General features: G+C 46.4%; 1 protein-coding gene across 1 annotated transcript in view; it reads left to right on the top strand.

The window, feature by feature from the left end:
* The window catches only part of VSTM4 (V-set and transmembrane domain containing 4), a 118,498-nt gene extending 112,053 nt beyond the window's left edge, over positions 1 to 6,445 (top strand). Inside the window, exon 8 of the mRNA XM_078640974.1 lies at positions 5,447 to 6,445. Coding sequence (XP_078497100.1) covers positions 5,447 to 5,572 — 126 coding nt within the window. The 3' untranslated portion in view covers positions 5,573 to 6,445. The remainder of the gene's footprint in view (positions 1 to 5,446) is intronic.
* Positions 6,446 to 27,700: the final 21,255 nt, after the last annotated feature.

Here is a 27,700-nt window from a genome sequence, read left to right as displayed (position 1 = left end):
CCATTCACCCACCCATTATCTACCCTTTCACTCATCTATCCATCCATCCATCCTTTCACACACCTATCCCCCCTTTTACCCACCCATCTACCCTTCCACCCATACATCCATCTGTTTACCTTTTCTCCAGCTGGGATGGGTATTACAGACTTGCGCAGCACCACGTCTCTGGGGTCTCATCCCTATAACACTGTTAAATTTGTCAGAAGTAGCAAATTTGTCATCTTATAGTAGCCTTGGAAAATTGCATACTACTTTGTTCTAATATATGTACAGTTATTGGTATGTGTGTATGAAGCCCAGGCGTAGCTGGAAAGAAACAGAACATTGTACTGTAGAGTGCGGAAGGATCCAGACTGGGAACATCAGGAGAACACAACATGCACAGGTGGCTTAGAGTAACGGATCTCCCCTGCAATAGACACCATAGTGTAGCAGGAACTGTGACTTAACAATGGTGGATGAGATACGCCTTGAAGAGATGGGTGTCCCCTTTTTGTAAGCAAGCAATGAAGCTGCTGGGATTTATCACAGAATTGGACTCCTAATAAGTGATAGCACGGATGATGTGTTATGTGATCGGGTTTAATTAGCAAAAAAAATGCAGTTTGTAAACATTTATTTAAAAAAATGAAACAACATTAGCATAATAGGAGAATTATACGATTACCATATACATGATAATAATGGGGCTCTTTTGAGCTGTGCACGACTATGAAGGTGAATATGACAGAATCCTTAAACATCTCTATTAGTATTATTCCTTCTACATTAAAAAAATATGAAAACGAATTATTGAATGAACATTTTGGGACTATGCTCAAGATGTCCTAACATTTGACTAGCGGATCAAAAAGTCAAACATTGTCCTACATGGATTTCATTCTTCTCTCTCCCTCCCCACCAGCCCGTGGTAGTGCATGGTGAGGAAGGAGGTGGGAGAGTGCTTCAGTCCGGCCCAACACCTTGATCGCAGTCTAGCAGCAGGCTGAATTACAATTTACACATGGACTCGCTAATGGGTGTTCGGTGATGCAAGGTACATAGGAAGCCCTTCACGGTCAGAAGCATTGGAGCTTAAAAAGGGGAGAAACTTGGGGAAACGCGGTGAGATAGGCAGACATTAACATTATGCCATGCATTTTTAGGAATCTGCTGCTGAATAATTGGATTACTGAATATTAAGACTGCTTAGTCTGGATTTTGCTTTTTGCCTTGTTCATCCACCACCCTACACTTCCTTGCTCTTTGTCTAATGTTTTCATGCTACTACTTTCTCCCTTTGTCACTGTTTCTTTCCCATCTTTCTCTTCTTTATTTTTTTTGTTGCTTTCTATCTCTTATTTTTGTTCAAAGTCTGATGATAAAAACAAGTCTGGATCTCTAAAAATGAGTGCCAGAGAATGCTTAATCATCTGCACTATTGCAGCACTGTGATGTGTGTGGATTTGGGTGTAGTCATGAGCATTGCTTGGGGACTAAGCTCGCGCAGTCACTTCAAGATGGTCGTGTTGAGGCTTCTGCTGACGGAAGTAGTCACAGGCACATGACAGGGCCTCGGGGTGATGGCGGAACGTGCAGGGGCTGCTTCCGGGTGTTGCCGGTGGAGCGCGTCCCCTAAATCTCACAGTATGAGCTGGAATTTAAGTACACACGGCGCAAACTCCGTCCTCCAGCGGATTCCTTCATCTTCGCAATCAAATTATTACACGCGAGAAATATGCAAGGGGGAGCGTCTGCTCCGCGTTTTACAGCGCGCCGCGGCTTGGAGCGGTAATTGAGGGGCCGTCTCCGTTTATGAGCGCACTAATTTTATTTGGTTTTATTGCTTTTCGAGATGCAATTATTTATTTAGTGTGCTTTGGCTTTATTAAATTATGTTTACAAAAGGAACATCATAAAAATGCATGAAAAAGGCAGAGCAGCCCTCTTTGCCGCTGACCTGGTGAATGGGAGAGGGTGTCATTTTTCATCTCCAAAGATAATGGGAAATGCAGCCTAAGAACCAACTGGGCCTTTCCCAGCCCAGGCTGCCCTGCAGGGGGGCCGGGTTGTAAAGCACGCGCCACCTGCTCAGGCGCTTCTCGGGCAGTGAGAATGGAACACGTTCCGGGCAGTGCGTGCTCTGGTGTGTATACTGCCTGGGAGTGAGTACACGTTCTACAGTGTGTGTTTCAGGGATGCACAATCCATCATGTGTGCTTCAAGGTGCTACACGGCACGAGAGGTAACACAACCTTCCACAGTGCCTGCTCCACTGTGTACTTTACTGTGCGGTAGGGTGTACGTGCAATATATGCTCAAATGTGTACCTTGCCAGGGAAGAAGGGCCCATTCCACAAAGTGTGCTGTGGCATATACAGGGGGCTTACAAAGTGTGTTCTCTTGAATGTGCTTTGACAGTGGGAACACGTCCTACGTCATATCCTCCAATGTAGTTCTCTGTCAGGCAGAGTACACCTTCCACAGTGTATGGGCCAGTTGGCTTGGGAGACAGAATGTCGTTCATGATGTCTGCTGTGGAGGGCACATGTCCAAGGAGAAAGAACACCTCACATGGCGTGTGTTCCTATGCGTACAGGTGTCATTGACGGAAAATACTTTTCATGGCTTCTATGGGCTGCGTTGCAGTGCAGTACTCTGTCATGGAGGAGAACAGCTTCAACAGAGGGTGGTGCCCCAGGGGCGCTTACCATGAAAGACGGTGAACAACTTTCACAGTGCCAGCTCCATTTTGGTACAGTACAAGGTTGAGACAACATACAACCAGAAGAGAGAGAGTGAGTAAGAGAGTGAGTTAGTCAGGGTGGTAGAAATAGAGTGACCTTTACTGTGACTGCCATGCTATTGCACAGCGAGCTGGCCATGCCACTCTAAACACACATGCAGTTGGAAAGTTGGCCATGCTACACCTTGTGAAAAGCTGGCCATTTTTGCCATCAAGCGCACACAGAGCGGTTCCTAACTGTTTAGTCCATGAAGTATTGGCTGTGCCACATCAGCTCACATAACCCCTGAGAAGGATGTGCCACATTACTCCACATGCCCGTGAGCAGATAGCCATGCCACAGTAGGTTATGAACAACCAGTTATGTCACACTAGCCAACAAGTAACTTAACCACCAACGTACTTGACAAACTCTCATAGTTATGATACACTACCTGAAGTCACTAGCCCAAAAGCTCATGGGCAGATAGGTTTGCCACACTAGCTTGTGAAAAGTTTGCAATACCATGCTAACCAGCGAACACCATCCATTCTTCATTAGCCAGCAGAATAGCTATCAGACCTATTTAGGGGCCACAGCACAGCCAGGGGTTACTAGGCATCAACCGTGGTGGTGGAGGTTATTTTGCCATGTATTCTTAGGTCCAGCCCCCTATGGTTTGCAAACTAGGTAGATTTTACCCTTTCCTCATTTGGCTCTCGAGTTAGCAGAGGCAAGTGGTCAAAGGCTTTTCAGGTGGGTGGTGTATAAGTGCGTGCTCAGAACTCAGTAGTCAAACAACAGACAAAATAATGCATGCATTCTTCAGCACTTTGCCCGTTTTAGTGAAGTGTTCGAAATCTTAGAAAGTACTGTAATAATGCTGCAAATCACAGTACTACATAGTTCATTGGGGCTCAGCTATGGTGTTGTATCCCAGCTGCAATTCCATTTTGTATGGCACCCACTTCCCATTCTAGGACTACTCTAGTGTCTATGGAACTTCTACCGAAGTGTAGATAAAGGCATATATAAGGCTCAAGTTCAGTTCACTAGGTCTCAACTTATACAGTGTATTTTCTAGCTCAGTTCAACAGCTCATGCCAATGGGATTTTTTTAAGTACCACTCAGTGTTCGCGCAGTAGAACACAGTTTGAGTATCTAGCTCATTCTTTTGTGTGTGACCCGTTTACTGCTCATGTTGCTTCAATTGCACATCGCTAGTGGGTGCTTTCAGAAGCGGCTTCACTGACAAGAGACAGCAGTGGAAGCTTCACTCAGGATTTCGGCCACAGCAAGTGGGCAGCATGATAGGCCTGCTCGGTGGGTGCCTAGCCTGGCAGATGCAACCTCCAGGCAGGGATTCAATGGGTGTTGGTTGTGAGCAGTTGCAGCCTTCTAGCCGGGATCACATGGGGTGCTTGTCTGGCATGTGCAGCCTCCTATCTGGGTTCAAGCTCCATCTCTGGCAGTGATGCTGATACTCAAAAGGATTGACTTTGAGTTGGGAAGCAGCAACTCCAGGACCATGGGCATTGAAGAGGTGTCATACAACACATGGCTACTTTTTGGGCTTCATTATTGTTGATGGTCTCCTGCAGGGTCACAGTGAGAGACCGCTCATGACAAGTGTCGGCTCCAGCTTCACGCTCAAGAACAGTCAACAACTTCTGGGAATTCTGCATGCCAAGAATACATCTCCCATCTCCTAGACAGACTCTCCTCCTGCATGGTTAAGCACACTACGTCCCACTCTGAACATGCAGGCCAGGCCTACAAATTTCTTAACCTTGAACAACAGAAAGTGAAGTCCCACCCCTCACCCCTACGTTCACCTAATGGCAGTGCTCAAGAATAACTAGCCAGCAGCCTTTTGCTAGCAAGGACTTCATGGAATTTCTTAATGTAGCCCTGTGTTCTTCCTTCTCATCTCAGCGTCTGTGCAGGCAATATGGTTCCAAAGTCTTGGAACGCTGCCCTCTGTCTTGAGCCATGGTAAAACAGGGGTCGTTCAAAATGGATCCCACTTGTACTGGTCCTACACACTCACTACACCTATATGATCTTAACACAAACACAGAAAATAAGTGCAGGGTTCTGGGGTTCCCATAACAGTGACACTTTGTGAGAGGGGGGTCAGTAGAATCTCCTGTCCCTGACACAAAAAAAGGTCTTGAAACAAGTCTGGTTCAAAAAAATAGGTACGCTGTGTCCATCACTTTACGTGGTTCACCAAGGACAGTAGTCCTACAACAATTATGAGGACATGCTTGGTGCACCCCTCTAGCTCACAAAATAGGACCTTGCATTACCAGGGACAGGCCTAAGTCTTTGCACACATGACAGATAGTCATAATATTGTGCCCAAAATTTAAATTCAGGCTATCAGTTTCACATACAGTCAGATACTTTATGGATGGGGTATTCACCCATTTGCCATCAATGGAGCATTGCCGTCCCGACAATACCAAAGTGAGGTGATTTGCAATGCGGCACATTTCAAGCCATTCGTTTGAAACTTGGCAAGTCTAATTTAACTATCCATCCCTCTGAGTTCGTAAAGTGAGTACATTAAATTGTGTAATAGTAACATACATTCTTTACAGAACTCAGAAAAAACAGGATTGCAGTATGAAGAGCTATATAAAATGATTATTATTATGTAGTATTAAAATTCCTTTTTGCCAATGAAGAGTCTTGCTCACCCTGATCATTTTGCTTTTCCCTGTCTCTGCAGCCTCGAATCACGGAGGAGAGCCTGACATACGCGGAGCTGGAGCTGATGAAGCCCCCGCCGCCTGCCAAGGGCCACCCCACATCCACAGTCTACGCCCAGATCCTGTTTGAGGAGAACACCATCTGAATGGATCTTGCCAATGCTGGCACTGAGCCCTCCTGGACTGATATTTATAAAAGAAACACATTTCATTATTTTTTTACTGTACTGTCTTCGCTTACTCTCTGCTGGCGCCAGGCGCCTTGTTGACTCTCTGTTCTCTGTAAAGTTTAAGCCAAGACATAAACCTACCCCCTTCAGATAGCTCCGCCTGTCCGTGTCTATGTGTTTCTTTTCTCGCGCCCTTTGGTCAGTCTAGAAAAGGCTGTATCATTAGAAACATTCTCCTTTTGGGTCAAATCAAATCAAATCAAATCAAAACAGCTTTATTCGGTGACAACAAGGCAAACACCATAAAAGCATACTAATACACATATATCTTAAAGGGTACATTCTAACTAAATTTCATAGGGACATTAATGGTGGTACAACATGTGCAAATTTAAAATACAAAGAAGCAGCGTAAAATAGTAGGTCCATTTTTCAAAATCCTTAAAATGCTATCTACCACTAGTTCATACAATAAAGTGCAAGTGCAATCAGTGCAAAGAATGCAATTTAGAGGATATCTAACTCATCTTCTTTTTCATATAGCAGAGCCATCTGGTTAATGCAAGATTATCTATCCATGCTACTGAACTTTGATGAAAAGTTTGAAATTACGCAAAATGCTATTTTAAGGGGCTCAGAGCTTTACCAGGTTGGGAGTCAATAGCTTCAAAGACACATGCACAGGCTGTACAGTGTCTTTGGAATGAAAAAAGGTGTCACCAACACAAAACCCAAAACACTTCACTATATAAAAAAACTATTAGTTGTGTCGATAATTGATGTGTTCATGAAAACTTGCTGTGTTATTTTACTGTGTTTGTGAATGAAGCTTTCCCTGCTGCTCTATGACTTCGATTTTTGTTTATGTGTTTGAAGCTTTCGCCACTGCTGTATGTCTTTTGTTGTGTTTTTTAGTAGGAAACTTGCGCTGTTGCTGTATGTTTTTTTTTGCATTTGTGAAAGAAGCTTACACTATTGATGCAAGTTTACCTTGTAGCATCTGTGAAGGAAGCTAGCACTGCCACTGTATGTGCGTACATTTTGTGTTTGTGAAGGGAGCTTGTGGTACTGGTGTAGGTGTTTACCTTTTTGTGTTTGCAAGGGAAGCTTGCACTACTGCTTTTTGAAAATATTTAGGAAGCTTGAACTGCTAATTCTATGTAATTATCTTTTTTTACATTTGTGATGCAATTTTATTTTACTGCTCACATTGCAGCCGCCAGGTATATCAAATCAGAGTGTGCACTATATCATAATCTCTTTTGTCTGTCACTGTTGCTGTGCTTTTCTCTCTTTCAGTGTGCCTTTTGTGCACCCATAGTACAGGCTTTTTACCGTAGCTTGTCATCGTTCTCTGGTAAGGAGGCATATGGCCAGGTATTGCCGAATCCCTTCCCCCAAAACATCCCATTCTTCTTAAACACTTGTTGACGTTTGGGGTCCCAAACACTTCCACTCTCCCCCGAGGCATAAATGCACATCAACACACAATGTCTTTGGTTAAGGGTCGTAAAAACCCCGGCTGTATTGTATTCAAAATATAACAAAACAGATTAAAAAGTTCATATTTACAATACACAGAAAAGACCCGTCCATCAATCCACTACATCGTTACACCAAAATTCGGTTACATTAATATGTACAGTATTTCAGATGGCTAACCTTAATTTTTCATCTAATACATAGCCATTCCTGTAATAATTTAACCCGTTGGCTGCGCCGCCCGTTTTGCGGAAGTGCGGCACTACCGCAAAACGGGGGGAGCCGCGTCGGCCATTGGCCGACAGCAGCACCAGCGAGGTAGTGCTGCCGTCGGCCAATGGCCGACGGCAGCATGGATAGGGTTAAATGATCTACTTTATTCCTTTCGTGCGTATCACGAAATGGCCTTCGGGCAAGGTCATGACTGGTCCAAGAATTTGCTAGATCCCATCCTCCTACCGGATTGACCTTGCACAGGAGGCCCAGTTCCTCAGGTTATCGTGCCCGGGCACCCACTACGCCCTCAATCATTTCTTCAAGGGGCTGTGCTTTTATTCCATGTTTCTGCACCCATGCGCTTGTGTGGGGGTTGACCCAAATAGCCTAACAGATGCGGAACTTCCCCTTCCCCGCACCATTCCAGTCGTAGAGTCTCCGTCCTGGAGACACAACCTTGTGTGGGGATATGGCTGTGGAGCAGCAAAGGAAAAGACTGTCCTGCGCTCCACAGCCCCTTTTAACCCCCCCTCGAGTATGATAACTGGCTGCATCCAGCTTCCGGCTTGCCCCTGCCGCACCTGAGTGCTTCCGGGTCAATCCCATGATACCCAATCAGGGTGAGGGGCAGGAAGGTCATCGGCCATGTCACATTGCTAGCGATGCCTGCCCGCCCGCCCCTGCGTTCCAGGACAACCACCATAAGTGCGGCGTGCCCGAGTTCGGCTGGCGCCTTTACAGACTGACTGCAGATAGCTGAGGTTTGGCAAATTCTTTTAGTTGATACAGGAGAGAGGGCATTGATCGTTTCTCTAGTGCAACCTTAAATTAGATTTTCTCTTTCGTTCCTGTTTGACTAACCCCCAGTGCCCTACTTCGATGTTCCATTCCATGACTTTTTATCCAGAGTCCCAGTAGTGTTTCTTCTTGTACATCTCTGTTTAATCTCAGCAGGGTAGTACCCTTTTGTTGAGGAGTAGGATTTTATTTTAGGTGGCACGTGAACCTGCTTGGAAGTCAGAGGCACATTTCATGCCCTAGCATGAGAGTGACAAGGTATTGAGCCATGGTGCTGTGTGGGGCATTCCTCCATTATTTTAGAACACCATTTAATGCCGGTTAAATGGGCACTTGGTCTAATTCTGCTTGTTTTGTACTTCTCTTCAGAGAAGAGATGAAGTTGTCAACCATTCCATTAGCCTGAGACCATATGGGTGGTATTTAAAAAAACTTAAAAGCCATGTGTGTAACAAATGCTGCAAATTCCTGTCCATCAAAATGGGTCCATTGTTGATCTTTATTGGTTTGGGTATTCCCCAAGCTGCAAACATTTCATCCAAAGCCGGCATTACTGCCACCACACTGATAGATGACAACTGCTTTGTGAAAGGAAATCTTTAGTCCTCAGTCATCATTGCCATCACAAATTTACTTGATTTTCTGAGCCAAGGAAATCAATGGGAATGCTGTGCCACAAATACTGACATTTGCATTGAAGGCGATTTGTACTCCGAGTCACGTACCAGGCGTTGGTGACATTTTCTCAGAGTGTCTTCTTCAATTTGGTCAAGCATGGGAAGCCATACCTTTTCCCTCAGAGCTCTCTTTGTGGCTACTGTGGCCAGATGTCTCTTGTGGGCCAGGTCTCTGACTTACTGATGCAGATGTATCTTATTCCTCGAAGCATGGAGCCAAAGGCATCACTGATAGTACGTTACTTGCATATTGGAATGCTATGAGCTCCTTGACATTGACATTGACTTCAAGGACAACTGCATGATCCTCAATTTGTGTTGAGTTACTTATCCTTTCACCTCATTCAGTGTGGAAACTATTAGAGCTGCTCTTACAATATGGGTTAGAGTGAGAGAGGGCGGTGGCATTCTTTCCATCAAACAGTTTAGTTATCCTTGTGGAGTAGAGCGTTTTGGTTTCCTTGATGCTTGAAGATGTTAAAACATGTAGTTTGTTGGATTATGGTCTTTCCTTGGCTTGTGTACAATGATGTAAATATACCTTGATAAGCATAGTCCCCATCTTTTGATTTTTTGTGGCATTTTTTCTTTGATGTTTCCATAGTTCGTGAGCAGTGCTTGGTGGTCAATCACTATTGTGTATTGTTAGCCATAGATGAACAGATGATAGTATTTGAAGGCCCGCACAACTGCTAGGCTCTCTTTCTCCGGTCAAGACAATGCTCTTTCAACATTGGTTAGATCACCTAAGATGATCTTGCATCGATCATCTCTTTTCTGATACAGGGCTAAAATCTATATTTATTTCTTCCCTGAGCTATGGATTAAAGTATTCAATGTATTTTGCATTGCCGATTCTCTTCTCGATTGTCTCAAAGGCTGTTGCATTTCAATGACCAATAGAAAAGTCTTCCTTGCTTTGTCAGCTATCTCAGTGGATTGCTGATTGTGGATAATCATTCACTAGTCTTGAGCAGTAGCTGGTCATCCCAAGAAAAGATCTAACATTTCCAACGACACAGGGAGCTGGGGTGTCATTTAGTGGTTTGATTTCCTTCCAATCTGGAAGCAACCCTTTATCCAAGAAGATGTGTTCATAACATTGTAGATGGTCTTTGTGAAATTCACATTTATCTGCATTTTGTCTTAGGGTTTCTTCCTGCATGGCTCGACAGACCATGCCTAAGACTACGCCATGTTACTCACATGTAGATCCAAACACTAGGATGTCATCACTGTGGTTCAGCTCGCTGACGATGATCTTGAATCCCTTGATGGTGATGTGTCGCTTAAGATGTCCCATTAAGATGAGCTGGTGGTTCATGCTTTCACTGCTCTTAAAGGATGCTGGGATTTCCTGTACATTATCTCTTTGGACGTCTCCCATGGTTTGAACATTACTTCATAGCAGTTTTCTTTTCCACACTTTCGGCATATTTGTCAGATGAAAGTAATACTCTTATTTCTGTTGGCAGTGATTTTTCATTTCCATGCTTTGCCTGTGTAATTTTCTGGATTTTGACATCCACACTTTGTCCCAGCTTATCTTCTTCTTAATGCACTCTTTTAAGCAAAATGCTTGTTCCCAATTTTCTGTCTTACCAGTTTCCATTTGACTGGATTTCTACTTGGTTCTCAATGTAGGTCATTTCTTATTTGGCCAGGATGGTCTTCTTTCTTTGCTTTCAACATGGCTGCCCTGCAGTTGGGAGGAGTTCCTCCTGTCCCTAGCACCTGCTGAGGACTTCTGCTATATGCATTGCCTTGTCTCACTCTGCATAAGTCTACTGCATGAGTGCACCACCCTTTCTCCTTGTCCTGCAAACCTTCTACTCTGCGTTTCAACTTCACATGGAAGGGCTTTACACACTTCATATGACACAACTCACTGCTTTCTCCTTGTGTGTTTCTTGGAATCTTCATCACCAGTTGCTGTGCTCCCGCTATATGTTATAAGTCTCTGGAACAAATCACTCATCAGAACGAAGAGACAGACTAGCATTGGGCAGGCTATACTACTTTGTTATTTATGTGAAACCTCACTAATACTCCTTTTTCTAGTCTTGGCGGGCCGCTACCTGCCCTTATGTATCCCTGATTGTCCTTTGTTCTCCTCTTCCTGCCCCGCCCACCCCACCTGGAAGTGGTGATGAGGGCTCTCCTGGTTAGTCTGGGATGCTGTTGTCCTTCTCCCTATTGTGTAGGCTCTGTTACCTCTCGACATGAAGAGTCCATACACTCCACGGGGAATATCAGCAATAGGCGGCGATAGATATCGCAAAGAGCGCTTAGTGCTTTTTTTATTTATCACCGTCTATCGCTGGAATTTATCGCCCGGTTAGCGCGTTATTAACAACGCCTTTCTCCAAGGCGATAAAATTTCAGCGATAGGTGAAAAATGGCAAAAATATCACTTGAAAACCATTGCTGATCTCCTGAATACGGCGATAACCTTGCTTGTATCACCATAATCCCTACCCCCAATGTAAAACATACATAACTCATGTTTTTTGCAGACGTCTGAAAGGAGCGTTAAGGGCGAGTTAGCGCTGAAAAGTATATTGCTATGCCAGACGGGGCTGCGTTGTAAATATCACGAAGCCGCGTTAGCGATATTTCGCAATAAAGGTCAACGAGGCACGCCCACCTTGCATCTCATTAGGGATGCGAGGCGGCAAGAAACCAGGCGCTAATGGAAGGAAACACGCGCTAGCGTGTCCTTGTAGATAGAGCGATAATATTATCTCCACTTTTCACCCAAAAACGGACTCTAAAGCGGTGATAATATTATCGCCAGCCCTTGCTAATTTGCCCCCACATTCGTAAAAATGAAAGAGGGAGATTTTGGAAAAAATAAATAGGAGAATTTATTTTTCCCATGGACCCTCATTGAAGAGTGGGTAATTTTAGGGGGGAGTAAGCTAAATAAAGCCACTTTGCCCTAAAAATCGGGTGTATCCCTCGTGAATCGGGCATGAATTCAAATCCGAATATCAGGAATCCTCCAAAGAGTTTAGGGAGGTCCTGTCTGCCTTGGTCCAACCAGGGAGCACTGCGGACATGCCTTCTCCCGCTCCCCTGCCGGCCCTCGCCTGGACTCCGAGGCCAGGCCTCGCTCGTGCATCACTATAAGGGATAGTCTGCGCTCGTGTCCTTTCTCCACCCGGTGTAATTGGGCGGGAAAAGAAATGAGCGGCGTCTGTGGCACTATCAGCGCGCGCTCTGGCTCCTCGGGGGCGGGGGGAGGTGACATTCAATGGGCCGCACTAATTGAGGTCTTGAAGTGAAGTTGCTGCTGTTATTTAAAAGGTCGCCGTGGTTGGCAGTGAGGGATGCACCGTGATTTTCCACTTGGCTGAGCTGGGCTATTTGATGCAATTAGCGGCACTGCAAGTGATCTTGTGAGGGAGGGAGGAGGCAGACGACGACTCCCTGGGCCTCGTCTCAGTGTCATGCCAGCAAATCTTACCCCGGCGCTTTTCTTCCGGGCTCGGTAATGCCAAGTCCGGGAGTGCTTGTTTCACCGCATGAATCTGGGCCGCCCTGTGCTCCTCCGGGGGCTCTTGCTGCTGTGCGCGCGGTCAGATTCCAACGGTGAGTTGGGTGCTTCCGCTGGTCACGTGGACATCCTCGAGCTTAGCTTCCTCCTGTCAGTCTTCAGCTGTGCTCTAGTCAGTCTCCAGCTGGGCTTGGCTTGTGTTTCCAGCTGTGCTCTCAGCAATGTTCCAGTTCAACCTTTAACTGGGCTTCAGGTCACTCCAAAGTGGTAACTTATGTCAGGCTCTGATCTGTGTCTGTCTCCAGCTGTTCTTCTGGCTTAGTCTTGGCTTCGCCAATTAAGGTGGTTTTGATCTTATATATTTATTTTATTTATGTATGTATTTTTATATAGCATGGACATTACCCAAATATGTTAGAGTGCTTTAAAAAAAAAAGAGGTTTTGTTACAAGAGATACAAATCTACAAACAGGTGCTATTTATGATCATTGCAAAAGGCGCAATGTATTGGGATATTTGCTCATTTCACTCATTAAAGGCACAGATTACATACAGATAAGAGGTGGTAGGTGGTGTATGTAGAAGCAACACGGCTAGGTAAGGTGAAACCGGAGTAGTGTAGTCAGTCTCAATCATGGTTAGAGTAGATTATCTTGGGGGAGGTTGGCTAAGGGGACAACAGCATGGATTTAGTTATATCTGGGTTACAGGTCTGGTTAAATCCACTCTATTGGTTGACTTCTATCTTGCGCCAACCTCTGTTCTTCACTAAGCTTTTATTCAGCCTTCTTCTATGGTAGAACAAAGCAAACACAAGAAGATGATGGACGGAGCGCTGAAACAGATCTGGGTTGAATCCATCATCGTTCTTTAGCTCACATCATCACCCCAGTTTCAGCCTTGGCTATATGCAAATCGGTCTTGACCCTGTGCCTCTTGGGAACAGTTCAGCCTGAACTTCAGCCATGTCTTCCCTGCACTAGAAACAAGTATCCTGCAACCAGTTTCGGGGTAACACCGCTCATCAGCCAGGCTAGCTTGAATCCAATGGCAAAGTGACCAAGGGACCCACATCTGGGCATAGCCTGCCAACTAGGGCAAACAAAGAAAACACAAGGAGATGATGGACGGAGCGCTGAAACTTTTCAGACACTCACCCCCAGTCACAGATCTGGGTTGAAACCATTATGGTTCTTTAGCTCACGTTGCCACCCTAGTTCCAGACCCAGCCATATGCAAATCAGTCTTGACCCTTATGGGAACAATCCAGCCCAATGTCAAATCGGTCTGGACCCTGCCCCTTATGGGAACAATCCAGCCTGAACTGCCAAGCCAAGTCTTCCCTGGAACGGAAGAAGCAAGCATCCTGGGACCGGTTTCAGGGTAACACCCACTCATCAGCAAGGCTAGCTAGAATCCAGTGGCAAAGTGAGCAAGGGACCCACGTCTGGGCATACCCTGCCAAAACGATGGATCTAACCCAGATCTGTGGCTGGGGTGAATGTTTGATTGATTCAGTATTCCATCCATCAACTGTTCTTTTTGTATTTGTCACCCTAAGTGGGAAGTGTATGCCCAGACATGGGTCCTGTGCTCCCTACGCCACCAGATTCAAGCTATCCTGGCTAATGAAGGGTGTAACCCCGAAACCGGTCCTAGGATGGTTGTTTCTAGTCCAGGGAGGACCTGGCCATGGCAGTTCGGGCTGGACTGTTCCCATGGGGAACAGTGTCAAGACTGATTTGCATATGGCTTGGTCTATACTGGAATGGTGTGGCTAGCAAAAAAATTATGGATTTAACCCAGATCTGAGACTGGGTTGAATGTTTGGTTGTTTCCGCATTCTGTCCATCATCAGTTCTTTTTGCATTTGTCACCCTAAGTGGGAAGGGTATGCCTAGATGTGGGTCCTGTGCTCACTACGCCACAAGATTCAAGCTATCCTGGCTGATGAGGGGTGAAGCCCCGAAACCGGTCCTGGGATGCTTGTTTCTGGTCCAGGGAGGACCTGGCCTGGCAGTTCGGGCTGGATGGTTCCCATGAGGAACAGGGTCAAGACTGGTTTGCATATGGCTGGATCTAAACTGGGATGGCGTGGGGTTAAAAAAAACTATGGATTTAACCCAGATCTGTGACTGGGGTGAATGTTTGATTGATTCAGCATTCCATATATCATCTGTTCTTTTTGCATTCTTCTGCAGTAGGTCAGACTCTAGGGGGCTTATTTACAAAGAGATAGTGCTGCATTGGGCCCGATGTGTCAGTTTGTAGAGTCCTGCGCCACATTACACCTGCGCCAGGTATAGTGTATGCAGGGTAGGCGTTCCCACATTAAAACCCACGTAGAACTGATGCAGTGAAATTTATAACTTTTCCCTGCGTCACTCTAAGACTTGACTGCACCAAATCCTTACGCCTTCTCAAACCAGGCGTAAGGATTGACGCAGGGCTTCTAACATGGGATTTACCTCTGGGGAGCATACTTACAAGGAGCTTGCGCCACTGCAGCATAATTTGTTTTACACTGCGGTATCACAATCAGTGCTCCACACTGCTCCATATTTATAAACTGATGCATTGGGCTCAATGCGTCAGTTTTTGAGGCCTGCGTCACATTACACATGCGTCAGGTAAGCATGGTAGGCGTTCCCAGGTTAAAAGCCACATAGAACTGACGCAGAGAAATGTATAACTTTTCACTGCATTACCCTACGACTGACTGTGTCAAAATCCTTACACCTTCGCAAACCAGGCATAAGGATTGACGTAGGGCTTTTAACATGGGACTAGCCTGTGTGCTCTGACGCATTGCTGGAGTTGCGTCAGTCTTATGACCAACTTCAGCAATGCGTCACTAAAGCACCAAAAGATGCGTCAGAATTTCTGAAGCAACCATGTATCCTTGCACCATGGGACACTGTATTGTAACTACAGCGCATCCATGGCATCGTTAGGGCATTTGCAGTAAGTCAATAAATCTTACACATCAATGTGTCAGTTCTGGTAAATATGCTCCTGTGTTCTGACGCTTTGCTGGTGTTTCGTCAGTCTTATGACCAACTCCAGCAATGCGCCACTTTAGCGGTAAAAGATGCATCAGAATGTCTGACTTATCTATGAAGCCTTGTGCCAGGGAGCACTGTATTATAAATACAGCGCATCCATGGCGTCATTAAAGCATTTACTGCAGGTGCAAAAATCTGATGCATCAATGCTGATGCGTCAGATCTTGTAAATATGCCCCCATGTGTGCTCTTGGTTAATTTTCATCTTTGTTTTGGGTTGGCTCCTCGCTGCATTCAAGCCTGGCCCCCAGCAGTCCTGCTGTGCTCCCACCTTCATTTGTTTCATAGGTTGATATACAGCTGTGCTTGAGCAAAACACTCTAGCAGTGCACTTGGAGCCTTATTTATGAGTGTTTGCCATAGAGCCACGCCACATGTGTTCTGCAAAGTGCAACACACATAGAAAAAGGAAAACCAAGGAGAAATAGCGACATTCCTCCTCGTTTTGCCTCCCTTACGCCTCCCCTGGGGAGGCATACATTTTTGGCGCTGCATCAGTTTTGATTTTTCGTAAATCTGGGGCAGTGTCCAAAAGCCATGGATGTTGCTGGAAATGCCCCCAGCAAAACCCATTGCATGCCCCTTTAATGCAAAAAACTGTGTTAAAGGGAAGGATATTTACAAGGCAGCATCAAGCCAAAAAAAGTAGCTTTAATGCTGCCTGGTAAATATGAATCGGGCTCCTGTGCCACCGGAGCCTCACAAAAAGTAAGGCACCAGCACCACAAGGAGCTTATAAATAAGCACCTGAGTCTCCAGCACTTGCTTTAGTGCGACAAACCAGCTGTGCATCGAGCGAGCGGCACACTGTTCTGTGGATCATTTCCTGTCTGTTCACCAGGCAAGCGCCACAGGTGTATATTTCTCACACTTGCTCTGATTTTGTCTTGACTATTGCTTTTCCACTCTTTCTCTAGATTTGTGTAGATCAGTCATCTGGTGCTTTAGTCATTCATCAGCTATGCTTGGGGTCAGTCACCTGCAGTGCTGGTAGCCATCCAGCTGAGTACATAATGCACCTTGAGTTGTGTGTGTCAGTCAGAGGTGTGACTTCCATTGGTGCAGAAGGTGCAGTGGCACAGGAGCCCAGAGGTTTGGGGGGATGGGCACAGAAACCTGATTATGACTGTATTTTATCATTCAAACAGCAGCCAGATTATCCATATCCTTCCTTTTACTAGGGCTCCTGACTCATTTTATGCTGTGGCAGTCTCCAGCTCTTGCCTAACCTGCAGCTGCGATCTAACTTAGTCTTTAACTTTGAGTAAGAGCAATCTGCATTTGTGCTCTGCTCTGTCTTTTTCTCCATCTGCTTCCCAATGCATCCTCCAGCTGTGCTCTGTGCTAGTCCCACGCACCCTGTCTTTCCTAATGTTTCACGTTAATCTTCGGTTCTCCAGCATTTCTTCATTTTAATCACGGGTTCTCCAACATGTCCTGGTTCTATCTAAAGTATCAAGCGGCCCTCACATCTGATCCAATTTACTTCTGCCTCCAGCTATGCCAAGTGCCAGTACCATGCTCTACTGTGATGGCATCAGGCTGCCTCTATCCAGTCCCAGAATCCCCCGTCCCGCCTCTGCCTACATTTGGCTCTTCTCGTGTGATTTTCTCCAATCCCGCATTCTCAGTCTGTACCCAGGACCACTCTTATTCTGCCCTGAAGTTCTTTCAACCACCGTTTACTTTGCTTCGTGGGCAGTTCCATTTTTTTTGCCATGTTCTCGGTCGGGGCTGTATGCACATGAACACTGTGGAATGCAAGATCTGTTTAGCGTGCTAGTGGCATCCATTTTCGTGTGAAAGTGAAAATAAGGCACACAAATGGTGATTCGAGTGTGTGTTTAATGTATATATAATTGTACTAGCAGCCTGTCCCGACATTGTCCGGGGGCAATGAGGCTTCCAGGTAGCAGGAACTCCCTTACCTCGCGTCAATTGCCCCCGGAAAACGTCGGGACGGGCTGTCCAACAGAAATATCTTAGGGTCTATGGAGGTTCTTTGTTTACATGCATAACCTATAAAACCCCACAGTTAGAGACCTCCCTACTACACATTTTGTCCGTCCTTTAAAACCCTACAGTTACAGACCTCCCGGGGGCAATGACGCTTCCAGGTAGCAGGAACTCCCTTACCTCGCGTCATCCTCGGGGGCCGTCACAGTCCCACGGCATCACTGTCGGCGCCGCTGTCTTCCGCGCTCCTCCCGCCGAACGCCGAGATTCGTTTTCCTCCCCACTGCTCCGCACTTCAGTGAACCGGGTGTAGGTTCTGCTCCTCCCGCTGAACGCCGCGTTACTTTTCCCTCCCCACTGCTGTCCGCCGCTCATCCTCGCATGATGTCAGCACGTTAGCGCACACGACGGCCGGCGCTACTTCCAAGGGACTACTTTTTTTTCTAAGGTATATTTTTTAAAGAACGTATTTTTTGGGGGGGTATATAGCCTATGTCACTCTGCAGACCCTGCCAATTCCAATGATGTATTGGGTGTTTGGATTGGCGCTCTGGTTCCCGAGTTTACCCGCCTCAAAGGTTCCCACTTCTTACTTTATAATAGTAGTATAGATATAGATATAGATTTCATGTATTAAATTAGCGTAAGGCTAAGTCGATCCAAAAGTCTCTGAGGATAGAGAATAAAGCTTGAAGGAAGGAAAGGAGTGGGTCCACATTTTTGCTCTTGATGGTTGTCAATCACAGTGTCCAATTGGCCATTGAGTAGGTTTTTGAAGGTCCTTGAGGGAGAAGGGAAGAACAGGGTGCAAGAGTGGAGGTGTTTGCAGGAAAGATGCAGTTCGAATATACACCATTGAAACAGACCATCCATATGCAATTCAGTCTTGGCCCGCCTCAATGCAAACAGTACAGCACCAAATTCTAGGCCACGTTCCCTCTGAAGAGAAACACAAAGTATCCTACATTGTGTGGAACTTTTAGGGCCTCATTGGTGAGGTGCATTTTGAGTCTCTGTGTCACAGAGAGCTACAAAACGAACATATGGTCATCCTTTAGTGTGACTCGGCCGCTCTGACATCGACTATGTAGTTCTGGTGTTCACACTCTGCTTAGTTCTGAAACCAAAAGTACAAGGCTAAGACCAAAGCAGGAGACAGAGAGCTGCATATTTGCACCGATTATGTGTGTTCACTTCTGCCTACTTTATTCAGCAATGGCTCAAGGCTGAAAATTGCATATTGCTACACTAAAAGTTGATATAAACACTGGTGACGAGGTGGTACTTATGGCAGCTTGTTCACAGAATGGCCCAACCCTGAGGGGCCTATACACAAACTGCATTTTTAAAGTACATGCAGCAGTAGTAGTACTACAAAATGCTATTCACACAGCGTTTCATCTGTGTGGGTTTTGTAACTCTCGCTTTCACCGGTACGCACTGCCTATAGTGAGCCCGCTTTCACCTGTGCGAGTTTTGCAACTCTCGCCTTCACCGATGCACACTGGCTATAGTGAGCAAGCTTTCACCTGTGCGGGTTTGCAAATCTGGCTTTCGCCTGTACACACTGTTTGGAGTCAGCCCACTTTCACCTGGGCAGATTTTGCAACTCTCACTTTCACCGGTACACACTGCCTGTAGTGAGCCCGCTCTCTCATGTGCGGGCTGTGCAACTCTAGCTTTCAACGGTACACGCTGCCTGTAGGGAGTCCTCTGTCACCACTGAATGTAGTGAGCCCGCATTCACCTGTGCACGCTGTCGCGTGTCGTCACGTGCCAGCTATAAATAAAGGAGGCGTGTCCCTGCAAAGTTAGTCGGGGCTACGCAGAGACCACATGAAGGTGTCTGGAGTAATTATTGCTGCCGCAGCGCAATTGCCACGTGCGCGAGCGGTCCCACCCCCACCACAAGGTCCTCTCCAGCAGGGCCGCACCGCCCACCACAGGAATGCTGCAGTGAGTGCGGAGCGTGCGGCGACCCGAAGGCATGAATCAGCAAATCCAGCTGAGTGCTGCCTGATCTTCTCAGCTCGCGCTGCTGTCACCTGTGCGCGGTGCCTGAGTCAGGCTAGATGGCATCACCAGTCGTGGCCCTCAGAGCAGACAGCCCCGGCTGTCAACCAAAAGTTCATCCTTGACTCGCACTATTGATTCCAAGACGGTCTTTGCTTGCGGCTTTCGTAGGGTCATGGTGGGCTGAATGGGGCGCCAGTCGTTCGATTGGACTGCGTTTACGGTCAATTGTAGGCATTCATCATTCCGGGTGGCTTTGACAATAGTCTCCAGACTCATAGACAGTGGTCGGGATCTTTCCGCGTATGCTATTGGGGCCCACTCTCCATTCCCTTGCAACTGTGTGAGCACGGCTCCGAGCCCATATGGGCTGGTGTCCACTGCGACGTTGGTGGATCTGGTCGGGTTGAAGTATGACAGTGTCGTATCTGCCGATAGGACCGATTTAGTATCCTTGAAAGCCTGTTCCTGTTTGGGGCCCCATTGCCAAGTGGTGGAGGATTTCGTCAGTTTCCTGAGGGGCTTCGTGAGGTTGGACAGGTCGGGGGACGAAACGTCCGCAAAAGTTCACCATCCCCAGGAAACTTCTTATCCCCGAGATATTCGATGGTGCAGGGGCCTCTTGTACATCTCGCACCTTGTTGGGGTCTGGGGCCACTCCTTGGTTCGAGAATGTGTTGCCAAAGAAGCTGATCTTGTTCTTCAAGAATTGGCACTTCTCTCTGTGGAGGGTCAGTTCGGATTCTTTGATCCTCTGGAGAACCCCCCAAAGTCTCCTATGGTGATTTTCTATGCATGACGCGTAGATGAGTAGGTCGTCACTTACATTTAGAACCCCGGGGTGTCCGCTGAGGACTTCACGGATGGTGTTCTGAAACACCTCCGCGGCACTCGAGATTCCGAAATTGAGGCATCTGTATCTCCTCAGACTGACGTGAGTAGAGAAGGTGGTGATGTATCGGGAATCCGGGTGTAGTGGTAGTTGGTGATAACCGGATCGGAGATCCATCTTCGAGAACCACCTCGCACCGTTCAGTTCTCCAAGTAAGTCGTCGATGGTTGGGGTTAGGTGACGTTCCCTCTTCACCACGGCGTTTGGGAGGCGCATGTCCACACAGATGCGGACTTGCCCCAGTTGTTTCGGTTTCCGTGCCACTATGATAGGGGACACCCACGAGGTGGGCCCGCTGACCTTTTCGATAATCCCTTGCTTCTCCAGCGCCTCCAGTTCTTCCTCGACCTTTCGTAGGTGGAATGCAATGCGCCTGTGCCTCAGTGCCACTGGTTGGACTGACGGGTCGATATGGAGAGAGAATTCCTTCCCTTTTAGGCATTCAATACCTTTGAAGACGTCTTCAAACTCTTCCATGATAGCCTCTAGTTCCTCTTCGTGTACTGCCATGGCGAATGATATTAGCCTCAGTTCTTCAGCTGATTGCCCACTTATTAGCATACCGCTGCCTTCTTTTGTCACGTACACTGTAGTGGGGATCTTGAGGTCTTGGTGTTGCAGTTCCGTCTTGAAGCATCCCATGAGCGGGATGGGTGTCTTCTGGCCATACGCAAATACTCTGATCCTTGACTCGCGTAGGGGTGGACGTGTACTTAGTTGGTTGTACACATTGGCAGCCATCAGTTCAATCGAGGCCCCAGTGTCAATAGTGGCTCTCACTTCCTGGTGGTGGACTTTGATTCTGCACTTTGGAAGTCGTCGTCTCTTCCGTCGTGGCTGAAAAACTGCAAACACATAGTGGAACGGGTAATCTCCTGCGTTGTCATCCATATCTTCACTGTCTCGCTCTTCAGCTACAGTCTGTGCTGTTTCTTTCTTTGATTTCGCCGACTGGCATACCGCCTCAAAGTGGTTCATCCACCCGCACGCACTGCACTTCTGCCCTCCTGCTGGGCAGTCTTGCATGCGATAGGGTGTGCCTCCGCAGTAACCTCATTCCCTCTTCTTGTCCTGCTGTCTTCTCCCTGCATTTTGAAGCACCTTTGGCCTCACCACATTCGCCTTCTCCACCATATTGACTTGTTCCGTCTTGATGGGTCGGCGGAGGGCCGCTTCCATGTGAGATGCTCTGGCTTGTGACAGTTCCTTTGACCGGCCCAGGGTGAGGATATCCGCTAGAGGCTTGCCATCTTCCTGAAGAATTTTTACTCTGAGTTTGGATGAGTAGCACCCTTGAATTACCTGACCTCGAATTTCTTCCTGTTCGTCGCGGAATCCGCACGTGCTAGCCAGCTCTTTTAACCGTCCATGGAACGCATCTAACGATTCCTCCGCTTCTTGCTTGGCCTGGCAAAAAAGGAACCTTTCGTAGTCTCTGTTTTCCATCGGCTCAAAGTGCGCGTTCAGGGTGTTGAGAAGCGTGAAAAATGTTTTGGGTGTGGCTTCTACTAGGGTCTTGTAGATGCGGTGGATGTCTTTACCGACGAGGTGGAGGAGTAGAGCTCTGCGTCTTTCTCGGGCTATGCCCGCCTCTTCACAGTAGATCTGGAGGCGATCGGTCCAGTCTCTCTATCGCGGAGCAAGGGATGAAGGTGCTCTGTCCACCAAGGAAGGTTCAATGGCGGGGATCAATGCAGTCACACCTCGCGGCACGTGCACTGTTTACCTCCTGGGCGCACTAGCAGCCGCCTGGCCGAGGGTGATGATGACTCCGTCAGGGTCTTCACCCGTGGCCTGTCTGTCCTCGGTCTCACCGTGGTGTCTTTCCTCGTGTCCATTGTTCTTTTTTTAGCAGGGTGCTGGGGCACATTCTGGTGTGGGCTCCTCCGGGTGTGCAGGAAGGGCTTTCCTCTCATGCAAGGCACATTCAGGGGCTGCTCTGGACACAGCAGACTCGCCTGGGGCACCCAGCAGGCCAGCAAAAGGGCAAGACACACTCCATGGGCCTTGAGCCCTGATCAAAGGCAACCTGATGGCCCCAATCACCAGCCAATTATGGTGATTGCTCAGCACAACATGGGGTCATTTCTGCCCCTCTTCGCCAGTGTGGTGGGAGTGGGGCCGGTCGCGCACGTGACAATCGCGCTGTGGCAGCAATAATTACTCCAGACACCTTCATGTGGTCTCTGCGTAGCCCCGACTAACTTTGCCGGGCCACGCCTCCTTTATTTATAGCTGGCGCGTGACGACACGCACCAGCGCTAGCGTAACCTTTCCGGCGTGGGTAGACTGCAACGCTACCCCGCGCCGGAGGACACTACAGACCTCAGCAGTGTGACTAGGAGCTCTCCGCCTTGCTCGGGCTATGAGACCTGTTTAACTTTACTTCCCAGTGCTCAGCACACCACCTTAGATTAAAACACAAGTGGCGCCACGGATCCCTGCCCCCACTTCCACGCACCCTTCTGAGAGAAACATTGTTTGAGGCCATTTGTGGAGGGCATGTGCTAATCACTTTACACAGGTTCTCCGCCCACAAGGGATGGGAGGAAGGGGGCGGCAAGGTGGTAATTGCCCCTTTGCTAGGATTTTCCTTACAATGGAGGCCCACTTGGTCACATCTGCAATGGGTTGATTTTACCTAGAGTAGGCATATTCCCCAACTCCACCATTTGATCTCATGTGATCTTGGGCACAGCACTCACTACCAGAGCCTTGATAAAAGGTGAATGTGAAAAAAGTGTCTGCCTTGGTAGACAGAATAAATTCCTTCGGACCACTTAGTGAACAATCGGGGTCTAGGTGGTGCCTTGTTATATCCAAGTGCCCCTCGTTAGAGTCTTTTAATGTATTCAAGTGTGCATTCCCCATCAACATTTAAAACACCGCCCTTCTCCTTCCTGGACTGGGGGAGGGGCAGGGTGTTTGGATATCTTATTCCAGTCACACGAATTGGAGAAAGCGCACAGCACCAGTACTTTAAATCAAAAAACAAAAAATCCGATCCTCGAGCATGGATAGCTAATCAGCAACAGCTGCCCCCGAGAGTCGCATTGCCTGTTAAGTGCGATGAACAACAAGCGAAAGAGAAAGCACGTCATTTTAGGCGCAGCTGCTATTGTTTAAGAGGCGGCGTACAGCGCTGCTGAAAGGGTCCTCTGCTAGCCCGCAAACAGTGCTCAAGCACTGTAAGGAATGCAGCTGCCACCCACCCGCCGCAGCTTGCTCCCGCAAGCAAAACGCTGTGGGAGTGAACATTTGCTAAAGAGGTGGGACATGCGCCCGCCTTTAGCCATTTGCAGGCTACGAAAAATAAATTACACAGGAAACAACCAACCTAATGCGTGGGGGAAGTCCTAGCCACACAGAGAAGTTTGGAGTGCTCACAATACGCCTCCCACAGAGCGACGCAAGCGCGCTGCGCTAGGCTCGACCTAAAAAAGACCTAATATAGAAGTAAATGTACTCCAGCTCTGAGCTGGAGTAAGTCCAGCACTGAGCAGGTCAAGATACTAGTACTGCCTCACCCTTCTCTAGAAAATATTGAAGGTAGGTATTTAAACTAAAACCCCATTGAAAATTATATTAAAGGTAATTAAATGATTTAAAATAGTTAAAAATATAAATACATTTTATTTAGTACTATCTAAAAATAAAACATATTTTGTATTTTAACATATTTTAATCAACATTTGAAATGTAATGTAAAATTAAGTTTAATTAAAATATAACATTATTTTACTTAAACCTAATTATCATGTTTTATAAATATTAATACATACTAAAACAATATAATTTTCTTACTTTATGTGGATTTTTAAAATGTAAACTTCAGAACAATAATTTTAATTTAATTTAACATTTTAAAAAAGAATAAAAAAAAATTTTTAAACAGATTTTATTTGTCAAGTTGCGCATATATCACAGGGCTCTGCACACAAGAGACATCTGCATAATCAAACCATACAAACATAAAGGCAGTCGACTTTTTCGGGTGAAATAAAAAAAACATACAAACAATAAAAGGCAATATAGAAAAACCCCAACTGCCTCCCACCCCTTCCCCCTTGATCGCATAAAGTCCGCATAGTCCTGTCCACAGCCTATATATATAACAGAAAGAATACCCCCTCCCCCTTGGCCCCACCACATAGCATCTCCACAGACCAAATATGTACAAGCATATTACCCCAATGAATGAGCCTCGGCTACAGCTGGCGGGTCCAACCACAGGCTCCGATAATCCGCCCACCATTTCCAAATTTTGTAGTGCTTGCATGGGCACCCCCGACGACAAAAATAGGTTGTTCCAGCCCCATACAGAAGTCTAATCCATTCTTCCATGCGACCACCGATGGGGCCTGTGGTGCCTACCACGCCTTGACGATGTTCCTTTTCACCAGTGTGAAACCCAATTGCATGCGGTGTCATTTGTAGACATTACCCCCTATCCCCTCCATAACATGAAGCAGGGTCAGCTGTGGTGTACGGGGGAGCTCCCAGCCCAGGACCTCCGGGAGGCAGGCAAATACCCCCCTCCAAAAGCGGTTCAGGGAAGGGCATTGCCAGACTGTATGAATGAATGTGCCCTCTTCTCGACCGCAACGAAGACACTGCGGGGAAGTGATCAGCCCCACCCTCCACAAGTGCGCCCGAGTAAAATAGACCCTGTGTAGATACTTGAATTGGACGAGGCGGAGTCACATCACTATGGCTGTCCCACGTGGAGCCGCCAAGGCCTCGGTCTACTCCTCCTCCTCCAGAGTGCCCACTTCCACTTTCCAGTCCCCCTGAAGCTTCTGGAGTGTGGGGAAGCAATGAGTAACCAGGGATTGATAATCCGGGAAATGTTCCTGTCCTTCAGATCCCCCATAAAGACTTTCGCTTTCAGCGGACTAAATTCAGAGAGAGACTCCAGGCCCTCTAAGCTAGGGGACAGGGCATGACGAAATTGAAGATAACGGTAAAACTGGGACTGTGGCATAAGGGATTCCTTCTGGAGGTCTTGGAAAGATTTGAGCGTTTGGCCCCTTATAACATCCCCCAGGGCTGAAATACCAATGTCATCCGATCCCCGAAAACCCTGCAGATCCGCCACCTGGGGTAGGCGCCCATTATTCCAGAGAGGAGTTTCCCGAGGCAGAGTATTCCACCATCCCATTCGTCGCAATGCCTACCTCCAGATCAGGAACACCACCCGTGTGGTCGACGGCAGTGCGCCCTGCAAGAATTGCATGTAGCGAGTGGTGCCCCATAAGCTGCCGCTCGAGTGCATATGCCGGGTCTCCCCTATCGCCTACCACCACTCATTAAGGACCAGCAGATGCGAGGCCTGGTAGTATGAGAGAATGTCTGAGGACGCAAGTCCCCCACAGTAGGTGGACAGGAAACATGTTCGCAGAGGTACACGCACTTTTCCCTCTCCCACAAAAACTGCCCAAGCGCAGCATTCACCAGCCGAAACCATCGGGCGTGATTGGGTATGAGTGATTCTGTAACTGATAGAGGAGCCGGGCAAGCGCCACCATCTTGAATATCGCAGATCTACCATATAATGTCAGGGGCATACGGGACCAGGACTTGAGGTCTGCACAAATCTGCTCCCACACTGGTACCAAGTTACGCTGCCAGGAGACTGCAGGCACGTCCAAAAGAAACACGCCCAGGTATTTCAGTCCCCCCACCACCAACTGAACCTAGGAAATCCACATGCCTATCCTCGTCCGATCCCCCAGAGCCCGTAATGTGGGTTTGCAGTGGTTCATATAGAGTGCCGATGTCTCCCCAAAGATCTGCAATTTGCGCAGGAGCCACGGCCCCATCCTGTCAACCGCTGTAAGGAAAAAGAGAACATAATCCGCGTATAATGCGATCCTGTCAGACAGGCCCGGAGCCCACTCAAAACCTGGGACCGGCGCATCAATGCGCACCCACGCAGCCAAAGGCTCCATGGCTAGGTCGAACAAATATGGAGACAGGGGACAACCCTGCCGCGTTAAAAAGAATTACATTTAAAATTTAAATAAAGTTATTAATTCTACAACTTCTTTTGTTTTTTATAAATTTAAAATAAATATTTAATAAATTGCATTCATAGTTAACATAAAATATTTGTAATCATGCTTCTAGTGTAATAAACTTTTTATGTTTCCCTATACTTTGCCATATGGAGAAATTTGCCGCTGAGATGGAGATCTCCTTATGGAAAGGTATAGGGAAAAATAAAAAAAGTTTGTTAAACTTAAAAAAAATATTAGAAAATCTTTCATTATATATTAATGTAAACTAATTTTATATATTTGTATTAAATGTAAAACAAAAGTAAAAAAATACCACCGCACTATTAACTTAACTTAACTTTAATTTAATTATTTTATCCATTTAAAAATATTAAGTTAAATGAACATTATTGTTTAAAGATTTACAAACAAAAATTCACCACCTCAAGAAAAATTTATATTTTTTAATGCGTCGTAATATGCTGTATAAAATGTAATAAAATCTAATTCTATGTTAAGAACCATTAATCTTACAAAAATTTTTAAATTTATAAAATATATTAATACATGTTCAAATCAACAATATGTTTTATATTTAGATTTTTTAAATAATTATATTACATTTATCTATATTTTAACTATTTGAAAATGTGTTATATTAACTTTGTTTCCTACGGGATTTTATTTCAAACTAGCAACATTATTTTCAATTGGCGGGGGATGCAGTATCAACGGTTGGCCATGCGTGGTGCTCGACTTACTACTGCTCCTTTTTAGAAAATTAAAAAATGTAAATTTGGGTCCACCCCCTGTATCAGGGCATGAGGACATCTAATTCTATACTTTTGAGTGACTTTACACTCTTTTTAATGCTGAATAGCCCAAAGTAGTAAAGTTATTTAAAAATGTAAGAGAAAACTTGCAAATGTAGATTTACTCACATGTCATTTTACCTTTGTGAATAGGTGACTGAGAGTGTTGCTTATAAGAGTTTAGTCTACTTCGTTCTATTCCTTCAGTCATCTTCTGGAGATATTGCAAGTAAATCAGATGAGAAGGGGGAACTTGCCTCCCCAGGCATAAGTGACACCAAGCTAATGTCAGGGCATCCCAATGCCACTGCCTCGCCTGCCTCCACCCTTAACATGTTGCTGGCCATGTCTTTCATTTTAATATGGCACAGTCTGGAAGCCTCAGTCTCCAGTGGGAACAGAGTATCAGACGTTTCAATTTGTGCCAAAGGGCTATCCATTTTTCACCCAATTGGGGGGATCAATCAAACAGAGTATAGTGCTTTTTATATGTGCATTGTAATAAAGGTCGGCGCCTTATGAAGCAATGTTGTGCTTGTAAGGATGTGCTAAGTTTATGCTGGTTTGAGCTGCATGTTTCTACATAGTGTGGTGGTGCGTGACAGTGTCATTTATGTGGCAGCACTTTGCTACCTATACTGCTTTGTTTCGTGTTGTCTGCATGATGGTGAATTAGTACTGTCTAACATTTGCTT

The sequence above is a fragment of the Lissotriton helveticus genome, chromosome 5_1, assembly GCF_964261635.1.
Source record: "Lissotriton helveticus chromosome 5_1, aLisHel1.1, whole genome shotgun sequence".
In the NCBI taxonomy this organism is placed as follows: Eukaryota; Metazoa; Chordata; class Amphibia; order Caudata; family Salamandridae; genus Lissotriton; species Lissotriton helveticus.
This window is presented reverse-complemented; position numbering and strand designations above follow the sequence as displayed.